This window comes from Lissotriton vulgaris, chromosome 4_1 (genome assembly GCF_964263255.1).
Source record: "Lissotriton vulgaris chromosome 4_1, aLisVul1.2, whole genome shotgun sequence".
NCBI lineage: Eukaryota > Metazoa > Chordata > Amphibia > Caudata > Salamandridae > Lissotriton > Lissotriton vulgaris.
Genome location: NC_141691.1, coordinates 2,014,265,572 through 2,014,277,961, shown reverse-complemented (window position 1 = coordinate 2,014,277,961; position 12,390 = coordinate 2,014,265,572). Strand labels below are relative to the sequence as shown.

General features: G+C 46.8%; 1 protein-coding gene across 1 annotated transcript in view; it reads right to left on the bottom strand.

The window, feature by feature from the left end:
- LOC147724878 (alanine aminotransferase 2-like) overlaps positions 1-12,390 on the bottom strand; it is a 164,825-nt gene that overhangs the window by 44,221 nt on the left and 108,214 nt on the right. The window contains exon 5 of the mRNA XM_086966404.1: positions 9,212-9,455. Coding sequence (XP_086822530.1) covers positions 9,212-9,455 — 244 coding nt within the window. The remainder of the gene's footprint in view (positions 1-9,211; positions 9,456-12,390) is intronic.

Genomic DNA, 12,390 nt, shown 5'->3' with positions numbered 1-12,390 from the left:
CCAACTGAAAATCAACCGAATCGTCAAAGAGGCTGTTGATGCGGAACATATCTCCAAACAGGAGGGCGATTATCTTTGCACCAAGAACGCGAGGGTACCGTATTTTTACACCTTACCTAAGGTACATAAGGGTAAAAATCCGCCACCAGGGAGACCCATAGTGTCGGGCATTCAATCTCTGCTCGAACCACTCTCACGCTTCTGCGATTTTTTCCTCAATCCCCTTGTACAAAAAACACCATCCTACATCCGGGATACTAAACATCTACTAAATGTCATCAAAGATATGGCATTCAATCCCGAATCTCAACTCCTGGTCGGACTGGATATTGAAAGCTTATACACAAGCTTACCCCAGGATGCTACTTTGCAAGTACTACACGATGTCCTAATGGAAACCACTTGGCAACATCGCACCCCACGAAAATTCATTCTTGAGTGTGCGGCACTGGCTCTCAAGGATAACTACTTCGAGTATGAAGGAAAATTCTACCTCCAGACCAATGGAACCTCGATGGGGAGTGTTTTTGCCCCGAGCGTGGCCGGACTGTACGTTCACCACTTCGAACGTAGCCACATCGATTCTCCCACTAACCCATACTCGGCCAACATAATCACCTGGCGTCGTTACATTGACGACATCTTCATTATCTGGGAGGGCAATGAAGACACCCTGAAGCATTTCTTGACGTGGATTAACGATCGGGATGCTTATCTGCGCTTCACATGCACAAGCAGCCCCACTGAACTGGCTTTCCTGGACCTTAACATTAAAGCACAGAACAATGGCTTAACTACCACCACCTACTACAAGCCCACCTCACGTAACTCCTTGCTGCGCTTTGACAGTTTCCACCCTAGGCCTCTCAGAGAAAACCTCCCATTTGGCCAGTTTTTAAGAATAAGGCGCAACTGTAGTAACATTCAAGACTACAAGTCACAGTCCGGAGCCTTAGTCCATAAACTGGAAGACCGTGGTTATCCAACGAGAATCATCTCTAAAACCTGTAAAAGGGCACGCAACCTGAACAGGGATGCACTCCTGGAAACCATACCGAAACCAACGGAACCTCCTGTGATGACCTGTGTTACAACGTACAACACGGCCTCTAATCAGGTGTCCAGCATTATCAAGAAGAACTGGAAAATAATCAATTCTGGCACCAGGAAGTGGGACCTCCCTCGCTTTGCCTTTAAGAGAGCTAAAAACTTAAGGGACCAGTTGGTCTCGACAAGACCCAGAAAAAACCAACGTCCCTCAGGCAACACTATCCTCAATGCGTGGGGGCTGCCCAAACTAACTGGACATCAACCATGCAACAATTGCAGTGTCTGCCATCTGACCACTCCATCCAAAACACTCAATCTCGAAGATGGCAAAGTTTGGACGCAACGGCAGTTCACCAATTGCAATTCTGCTAACTTGGTGTACTTAATAACATGCCATTGCGGCCTAAGATACGTCGGGATGACGACCAGAAAAGTAAGGACAAGAATGACCGAACACAGGAGCACCATGAGGTGTGGCAAGAATATCAGTAAATTAACAGAACATTTCCTGTCGCACAACCATACTCCTAACGATTTTTCGTGGACAGTCATCGAGAAATTCGACAACTGTGATGAGAGAACCCTTCACACAAAAGAACAGCGGTGGATTTACCGCCTTTCCACCCACTTGACTGGACTTAATGATTCCATACCATGGAATTCATTGAATTGCTGAGCCCTGTTCCCGTCTGGACTCGTGGCCCTGTCCCTTTCTACAGTCCCTCTGTGCTACTCTTTCCAAATGTAAACAATTATACACTTCTGCGCATGCGTAGCCCATGAGCACTTGACACTGATCATTCTACATGCGCAGCTACGCCCCTTGCTCCACCCCTCTGCAGGTACCGCCCTTCCTGAACGAGTATAAATATCAGAACGCTCCTGATCTCCACTCACTCGGGACACCGCAGCAGGACTACAGGTTCATGGAGCACGGAGGCCGGTAATCTCGTAAGTACTGAGATACAACCTTCACGTCGAAATAGGTAAGCTACCTTCTCTCCCAACAGGTTCTAATCCCTGCCTCCCTAAAAAACTTTTAGGGTCCGCTCTTCCCTGCCTGGTGACCTTTGAGGCTTTAACAGCAAATAGCATGTGTGAGGAAACAGAATTACCTATGCTTGATTCTCACTCATTGACTATCTTCCGCTGTTTAGTCCACCACTTTCACTTCGCTTAGTAACGCCTTATATCTCACTGTCGCCATATAATTTCATGGCCACGTTAAAATCCCGCCGGTAGAGGTCGTTCACACACCTTTAACTTGCCGGCAGTGCGTTGTGTTTTTGGTATAAAATACTTACCTGACTTTACCATGTACGTCTGTCTTCGTCCTCTATGTTTTGTGTACAGTAAAGCGGAGGGAACCCCCCTCCACACACGTATAGCACCTTAGCGTGTGCGACACATTTTAATAATCACTTCACTTAATATTAATTTTTTCACCCACACTCTCATTGGTCCTGAGGAAAGCCAGTTTTATAACAAGAAAAGGCCTGGCTGAAACATGTCGACCAAATAGGACGCGGGAGTTCATAATTCGCTCCACCGCGTCCGCTTGCCTTTTTATACGCTAGCGTGGGCCCAGCTATTAAAGTTCTATATACCCTCGGGCACTGGGACCTACAGCATAGCTTTTAAATCACTTTCTTATACACCCCCTCACAGCACACTCAGAGAAGTATACCAGCTCCTCAGTAATCTGGAGTCGAAGCACACCCGGGACGCATTCGGCGTCACTGTGGTGGGCCCGATGATGAAGCATGCCACCGACTAGGTCGGTGGGTGAGGGCTTAACAACCAAACCAAATGGTTTGCCATCATACGTACTGAGTCTCCCTTTATAAACACAACCTAGCTAGTCCTTTTTTGATAATTACATATTAATTTGGGGATTCGGACTGGCTTATCTAGTCCTCTCTCTCCATTTTGATTTGCTGATACTTGGCAGCGCACAGCTGCGAGAGATATATTGACACCTTAACACCATGGCGCAAAACTTTGGCCTAACCTACACGGAGGATGACATCAGTGAAATCCTCTCAGACCCTTCACTCCAGGCAGATTTCTCTACAGCTTCTACCGTAGCACAGACTTCAGATTGGGACGCTCTCACTGAGAAAAAACGGAACCGAATTCGCACGATCCTACATGGCATCGTCCTCGCACAATATCTGCGAACCAATACAGCACCAAGGGGACTGCTAGTTACCAACGCCCCAGGATCTTCCTGGATGACGTTACCTTCAGGAAGGACTGGGCCCAAATAGCGTGGCACTGTACCAGAGACTGGTTGGTACTCATCATCAAGACTGCTAAACGCCTATCTGACTCCATAGTCATAGAAATCCAGGCATCAGAGACACATTTCAAGACCACTCTTACTGGTTACAAGAAAAAACTTGAGGACCAGAACCGAGAGATTTCTGAGTACAATGAATACTTAACCCAAACTAAAATGAAAAAGTTTGAAAAGGACCTGAAAAGGTTCAGTTACTCGAAAACATACCCCTATGCCGATGACGATTACACTGCACCGACTAAAGGGCAAGATAACTCTGATGACAACAGCTCCGTCTCAAGTGGGTCCAGTACGGGCTCGAACAGCACAAGAGGAAGGGGACGTAGAGGCCAAAATTGGCCACAACCGTGGCAAGGACCTCCACAAAATCATAATTTCGGCCCTCCACCTTTTGGCCCCGTTCCTCCATATTTTGGATACCCTCCAATGTACGCCCCAGGACAGATGCCATACTTTCAGAACAACCAGAATCAACGGTATCCTTTTTTAGGCCAGGGCCGCAGATCACGCGGCAAGAGAAGAAATCCCGGACAACGGGTACATTGGGAAACGGAAGAAGACCCGGTCAGTTCGAACACCCGGAACAAATCCCGAGAACAAGCGGGGACCAGCAAGTAACCGAACCCCGAGTGGACAACCCTTTGGTGTTCAATATTTCAGACATACCCCTAACCAACGAGGAAACTGCCGTCCTCAATAAAGGCCTCTCCTTTGTTCCTACCACTAGACTCGACACGTTCAAACTTCATGTTGAGCTTGCTGAGTTTTTCCGCAAGTTAAAACTGAAAGCATTTTTTGAAAAGCAAGAAAAACAGGATGATAATCAAGAAAACATAAACGAAACCGGTTTGAAAGTAAAATCCACCTTCACTCCGCCACCGACAAGCATACCTGTGGAAATTATCACTTTTGAAAATGCCGTCTATGCAGAAATTGAGAAATTACAACCTGGGAACAAGTTCAACAACTTCTCCTTTCAAGAACGCAAGATCATCAAACATCTACAAAGTGACTCGACCCGCATTATAAAACCTGCGGATAAAGGAGGAGGGATTGTGGTCATGAACAAGTGTGACTACGACAAGGAATGCTGCCGTTTATTGAGTGACACTCGGAACTATAAGCTCCTGAACAAAGACCCCACTGAGGAACTCCAACTGAAAATCAACCGAATCGTCAAAGAGGCTGTTGATGCGGAACATATCTCCAAACAGGAGGGCGATTATCTTTGCACCAAGAACGCGAGGGTACCGTATTTTTACACCTTACCTAAGGTACATAAGGGTAAAAATCCGCCACCAGGGAGACCCATAGTGTCGGCATTCAATCTCTGCTCGAACCACTCTCACGCTTCTGCGATTTTTTCCTCAATCCCCTTGTACAAAAAACACCATCCTACATCCAGGATACTAAACATCTACTAAATGTCATCAAAGATATGGCATTCAATCCCGAATCTCAACTCCTGGTCGGACTGGATATTGAAAGCTTATACACAAGCTTACCCCAGGATGCTACTTTGCAAGTACTACACGATGTCCTAATGGAAACCACTTGGCAACATCGCACCCCACGAAAATTCATTCTTGAGTGTGCGGCACTGGCTCTCAAGGATAACTACTTCGAGTATGAAGGAAAATTCTACCTCCAGACCAATGGAACCTCGATGGGGAGTGTTTTTGCCCCGAGCGTGGCCGGACTGTACGTTCACCACTTCGAACGTAGCCACATCGAGTCTCCCACTAACCCATACTCGGCCAACATAATCACCTGGCGTCGTTACATTGACGACATCTTCATTATCTGGGAGGGCAATGAAGACACCCTGAAGCATTTCTTGACGTGGATTAACGATCGGGATGCTTATCTGCGCTTCACATGCACGAGCAGCCCCACTGAACTGGCTTTCCTGGACCTTAACATTAAAGCACAGAACAATGGCTTAACTACCACCACCTACTACAAGCCCACCTCACGTAACTCCTTGCTGCGCTTTGACAGTTTCCACCCTAGGCCTCTCAGAGAAAACCTCCCATTTGGCCAGTTTTTAAGAATAAGGCGCAACTGTAGTAACATTCAAGACTACAAGTCACAGTCCGGAGCCTTAGTCCATAAACTGGAAGACCGTGGTTATCCAACGAGAATCATCTCTAAAACCTGTAAAAGGGCACGCAACCTGAACAGGGATGCACTCCTGGAAACCATACCGAAACCAACGGAACCTCCTGTGATGACCTGTGTTACAACGTACAACACGGCCTCTAATCAGGTGTCCAGCATTATCAAGAAGAACTGGAAAATAATCAATTCTGGCACCAGGAAGTGGGACCTCCCTCGCTTTGCCTTTAAGAGAGCTAAAAACTTAAGGGACCAGTTGGTCTCGACAAGACCCAGAAAAAACCAACGTCCCTCAGGCAACACTATCCTCAATGCGTGGGGGCTGCCCAAACTAACTGGACATCAACCATGCAACAATTGCAGTGTCTGCCATCTGACCACTCCATCCAAAACACTCAATCTCGAAGATGGCAAAGTTTGGACGCAACGGCAGTTCACCAATTGCAATTCTGCTAACTTGGTGTACTTAATAACATGCCATTGCGGCCTAAGATACGTCGGGATGACGACCAGAAAAGTAAGGACAAGAATGACCGAACACAGGAGCACCATGAGGTGTGGCAAGAATATCAGTAAATTAACAGAACATTTCCTGTCGCACAACCATACTCCTAACGATTTTTCGTGGACAGTCATCGAGAAATTCGACAACTGTGATGAGAGAACCCTTCACACAAAAGAACAGCGGTGGATTTACCGCCTTTCCACCCACTTGACTGGACTTAATGATTCCATACCATGGAATTCATTGAATTGCTGAGCCCTGTTCCCGTCTGGACTCGTGGCCCTGTCCCTTTCTACAGTCCCTCTGTGCTACTCTTTCCAAATGTAAACAATTATACACTTCTGCGCATGCGTAGCCCATGAGCACTTGACACTGATCATTCTACATGCGCAGCTACGCCCCTTGCTCCACCCCTCTGCAGGTACCGCCCTTCCTGAACGAGTATAAATATCAGAACGCTCCTGATCTCCACTCACTCGGGACACCGCAGCAGGACTACAGGTTCATGGAGCACGGAGGCCGGTAATCTCGTAAGTACTGAGATACAACCTTCACGTCGAAATAGGTAAGCTACCTTCTCTCCCAACAGGTTCTAATCCCTGCCTCCCTAAAAAACTTTTAGGGTCCGCTCTTCCCTGCCTGGTGACCTTTGAGGCTTTAACAGCAAATAGCATGTGTGAGGAAACAGAATTACCTATGCTTGATTCTCACTCATTGACTATCTTCCGCTGTTTAGTCCACCACTTTCACTTCGCTTAGTAACGCCTTATATCTCACTGTCGCCATATAATTTCATGGCCACGTTAAAATCCCGCCGGTAGAGGTCGTTCACACACCTTTAACTTGCCGGCAGTGCGTTGTGTTTTTGGTATAAAATACTTACCTGACTTTACCATGTACGTCTGTCTTCGTCCTCTATGTTTTGTGTACAGTAAAGCGGAGGGAACCCCCCTCCACACACGTATAGCACCTTAGCGTGTGCGACACATTTTAATAATCACTTCACTTAATATTAATTTTTTCACCCACACTCTCATTGGTCCTGAGGAAAGCCAGTTTTATAACAAGAAAAGGCCTGGCTGAAACATGTCGACCACATAGGACGCGGGAGTTCATAATTCGCTCCACCGCGTCCGCTTGCCTTTTTATACGCTAGCGTGGGCCCAGCTATTAAAGTTCTATATACCCTCGGGCACTGGGACCTACAGCATAGCTTTTAAATCACTTTCTTATACACCCCCTCACAGCACACTCAGAGAAGTATACCAGCTCCTCAGTAATCTGGAGTCGAAGCACACCCAGGACGCATTCGGCGTCACTGTGGTGGGCCCGATGATGAAGCATGCCACCGACTAGGTCGGTGGGTGAGGGCTTAACAACCAAACCAAATGGTTTGCCATCATACGTACTGAGTCTCCCTTTATAAACACAACCTAGCTAGTCCTTTTTTGATAATTACATATTAATTTGGGGATTCGGACTGGCTTATCTAGTCCTCTCTCTCCGTTTTGATTTGCTGATTTATTTATCATAGAAATTGCCAAGGCAATGGTATCTTCTGTTTCTGTAGTGAATTATGCAAGAGGTTGCCAGGCATAATGAAGGCACTCAGCCCAAGATTTGAAGTATTTGATAAATATCAAATGTGACACTTCGTCAACTAATGTTTATATGTAACATTGAAACATATAATAAACTACTATATTTTGTTTATATTGAATCAATGTATTCATTTGGTTACATGATTTAAATAAAAGAATTCTAAATAACCGTACTAAAGTGGAAATGATAACAAGAGAATCTGTGAGGCCAATCTATGTTAATTTGGAAATATAGTAACCACATTTCCCACAATGCCTCATAATGGGTAAAGTGGGGAATTACTATTTAAATAGAAAGTATTGAGGGACTCTCGAAAACGACCTTGATCAAGAACCCTGTGTTTGAAACGCGTGGGTGGAGAGAAGGAGATCTAAAATAAATATTACTGCTGAGAAGTGTGCCGTGTTTGAACTTTTTGTTGAACTATATATATATATATATATATATATATTTATTTATATATATACACACACACACACACACCCACACACACCAAATGCTTCTTACACATAACTTATGTTACCAAATGCCACTGGGAAGCAATGTGCAAGCTGATCTTAAGTCAGATTACAAAACGTTCCCGACCTACCCTACAACACCTTGCATAACGCAATGGCAATGCAAGGGTTTAGTAAGTTTGGCGCTGTGTGTGGATGATGAGCTAAGTCTCAATGGCAGTTACGGTTGGTGGGACAATGATTCCCTGACTAACTTGTGGAGCCTGTATGCCAAAGGGCGAAACATGGAAATAAAAAAGTTACTACCTCCAACAGGAGTGGCTCCTGTTTTATTTGTATGAAGACCTACTCTGTAGTTACATCCTCCAACAGTCTTAATGGAGCACTATGAGATACTGAACAACTCAATGTTGCATTATATGATTCAAAGTTGGCAACTAGCACAATCGTTCAACTTTTATGTATAAAAGTAGATGCAAGTGGACAAGAAAAGGGCTTTGCCTCACATACAGTGCCTGCCAGACATACCTTTTATTCCACAGGGCATTTCCCAGGTGGGTGGAGCTTTTGAAACCTGGTTTTGGAAGCCTTGAACCACTCCTGGTGCATCTATCCCTTTCTCCAGCTCCCCAAGATTAATTTCACCAGGTGGAGAAGCTTTAAGAGGGGGGTATAGAGAGAAAATAATGAGAGGTGGTGGAGAGAGAGAGAGAGAGAGAGAGAAATTAGAGGAGGAGAGACATAGAATGGAAGAATGGATGGCTGAAAAGGGTGGTTATAAAAGGTGGCAAAAGGAGTGTGGCTGGTTTGAGCATTTTTACCATACTTATTTTGGTTCGCCATTCCGACCCTGCTCACATAGCTACAAGCCCTTACTAATTCAAAGGGGGTGTGATGGTCAGCAAACTCCTTGGGTAATGAACGACTTCAGATTTTCACGTCACGTGAATCTGCATACATGTTATTGTTTATGGGCTTCAATATTAATATGGTCCATCGGGTGAATGAAGTCACAATAGATCTCAAAATCCCATCCAACATCATTAAACATAGGAACATTCTAGAATGCTCATTGATGGTGATTGTTTTAGGTGCAGAGCTAGGAAAAAAGAATACCACTGAGTGGGAGAAGCAGCATTAAGGATGTTGGTCACAATGTTGCTGTTTGTTCCTCACCTGTTGGATTCCCGGGGTTTGCGATGCAGAGCACCTTAGGGGTGCAGTGAGTTCGGGCTTTGTCGAGGGACCTCCTTATCTCACACACGTCTAGAGCCCATCCGTTCTCTTCGTCTAGGGGGCACTCCACCTTGACAGCGCCACACTGCACAATAGCATCTGTATAGACTGGGTGTAGGGGCACACAGATCATCACCCCAGTTCTTCTGGGATCCTCTTCTGTGACGATGAAAGACATGAGACTCTAGATACAAAGACGCACAAGATCAAAAGCTGGAACATCGGGTGATTACAAGACGGGATTAGTAAGTATCTCCCCACAACCACAGCCGTCTCATCACCAGTGAGGAATGTAATGTGAAAGACTTTGAATTCTTCTATCTCATCTTTGACTCTGCTCTTTTTACAGCATCAACTCTTTCTTACCTGGTGTGTCTGCGCTTATCAGTGTTTTTTCTTATCTTTCCTTTTTTTAAATGCCAGCATACTGTTTGAAAATGTGACAGAGAGCACCAACCCTTCCTACAGGTACTACTTTTGCCTCCATCTTTCACAGACCTACCCAGGGCTGGACAAGAGACCCACAAGCAGCCCTGCCAGCAATGCTCAAACCAACCCAGCTCCCTTCGTCTCCTCGCACAATCTCTCTTTCTATCCATCATTGCGCTCTACCCATCCCTTTTATCTCTCTTTTCTCCCTTTATGATTGCTTTCTCTCTTCCTTCCACCACACTCCTTCTCTCTATCTCTCTCTCGAAGCCTCCTGTGCCTCAACAAATGCCTCAGTGAACTGGAAAAGGGTGACAGAGGAACCAGGAGTGACCTTGGACTTTTCAAAACTGGCCTCCTTGGGCTCCAGCCCACTGGGAATTGCAGAGTGGAATAAAAGACCCATCCAGCCCTGGATCTACCAACACAATATAAGAATGTGAGCAAAATTTCCAAAAGAGAAGCTTTCCTTCTCCAAATATTTATACAGCCTACCTTCAGCTTTATGTAGCCTGCTAGCCCAGCTCCTTGGCTTGAGACTTGGTTTTGCTACATGGCACTGTTTTGAGAAGACATAATGAATAAGGTGGAGGCAGAATTGCCTGTAGGAGGACAAACACATATGGCTGAGATACCCGCCACCCCCTCTCAACACAATCCCCCAAGGATGGGAAGACGGAAACGGTTCTGAACTTGTGGAAGGCGGGAGGGAGTTACCCTCCCGGCCGTATTTATTAAAATATGAAACAAAATTAAAACGTTAAAATAACAGTTTCATATCATGTACAATTTCATTTACACATTACGATGTTCTTGGCTGACCTTAACACATCTCTAATACAAAGGTTCTCCTAGCCGATACTAAACATCCTGCCAATGCATTACTCACTTTGAAATTGTACATCCTAACATTACGGGCCAACGGCAAGGTCGTAACCGGTGTCAGATCCCCAATACCAGAACTCCCCCCTCACTTGTGAGGGGCGGTCGCACAGAGGACTGTACCTCTGTGCCAACTTCCAATTTCCCTTGTCTTAGCGGGGGCCCCCTGTTAACTCGACGCCATCTTTAGTGGTCGTCCGAGGACTCGTGTGAGGTGTCTAGAAGGTAGCGTAGACCCCCCTCCCACCCCACACAACTTACCACATCTGCCGTCGCAGATGTCCTGGCCCCGGGAAATTCCCAGGAGGGGCCCTAGCCCCTCCTCCCCAGGGAGGGGCCTATGGCCGCCTTCCCTTTCGGCGTCCCCATCCTTAGAGGGGACCGCCTCCCCGTTTGAGGGGCCAATGGCCGCCTCCCCCCGGGCGCTCCCATCCATAATGGGTGACGCCCAACCTCTAGGGATCTTCTAATTCCTGCTCACCGATCATGACCTTACCGCCCGACCAAAATAAATACGACAATCTAAGACTAAAGTGGAGAAAAACAATTTATACTTAAGCAAATCAAAGTATACTCTCTACCAAGCATCCGGTGCAACTACTTTGCTGAATAAAACATGCTGAAAAGGAAAAATTATCAACTTTATTACATACCAAATTACCAACTTTATTCAAAACGACCTGTAAGAAAACAATATCATGACACTCGACTTTATTACAACAAAACGCTGTCATCAGGGGCTGGTGGGTGGGTCAAAAATGGCTCTTCGTTCCGTCTCGAGCTCACGTGCAACGGGGAGGTGCAGCTTCAGAGCACAGGAACAAGAGGATGCTTCCTTGGCTTGTCGCTCCTTTTATCCTTCTTCAGGCGGGCGTGGACCCACCTCCAATCCGCCTACAGGGCGTGGCCAGCGGTGTTGGTGTCTAGGACAACCCTCTCTTGGGCGGGAAAAGGCGCGCCCCGGCTACGCCGCTTCGGGCATACCAGCCGAGACTCGCCTCCCGCCCAAAATGGCTTCCCGGGGGGATCGGGGCACTCCACCATACGTTCGGGGGGACCGAGTGGTCGCCCCTTTCCATATGGCTGAGATACTCGCCACCCCCTCTCAACACAATCCCCCAAGGATGGGAAGACGGAAACGGTTCTGAACTTGTGGAAGGCGGGAGGGAGTTACCCTCCCGGCCGTATTTATTAAAATATGAAACAAAATTAAAACGTTAAAATAACAGTTTCATATCATGTACAATTTCATTTACACATTACGATGTTCTTGGCTGACCTTAACACATCTCTAATACAAAGGTTCTCCTAGCCGATACTAAACATCCTGCCAATGCATTACTCACTTTGAAATTGTACATCCTAACATTACGGGCCAACGGCAAGGTCGTAACCGGTGTCAGATCCCCAATACCAGAACTCCCCCCTCACTTGTGAGGGGCGGTCGCACAGAGGACTGTACCTCTGTGCCAACTTCCAATTTCCCTTGTCTTAGCGGGGGCCCCCTTTTAACTCGACGCCATCTTTAGTGGTCGTCCGAGGACTCGTGTGAGGTGTCTAGAAGGTAGCGTAGACCCCCCTCCCACCCCACACAACTTACCACATCTGCCGTCGCAGATGTCCTGGCCCCGGGAAATTCCCAGGAGGGGCCCTAGCCCCTCCTCCCCAGGGAGGGGCCTATGGCCGCCTTCCCTTTTGGCGTCCCCATCCTTAGAGGGGACCGCCTCCCCGTTTGAGGGGCCAATGGCCCCTCCCCCCGGGCGCTCCCATCCATAATGGGTGACGCCCAACCTCTAGGGATCTTCTAA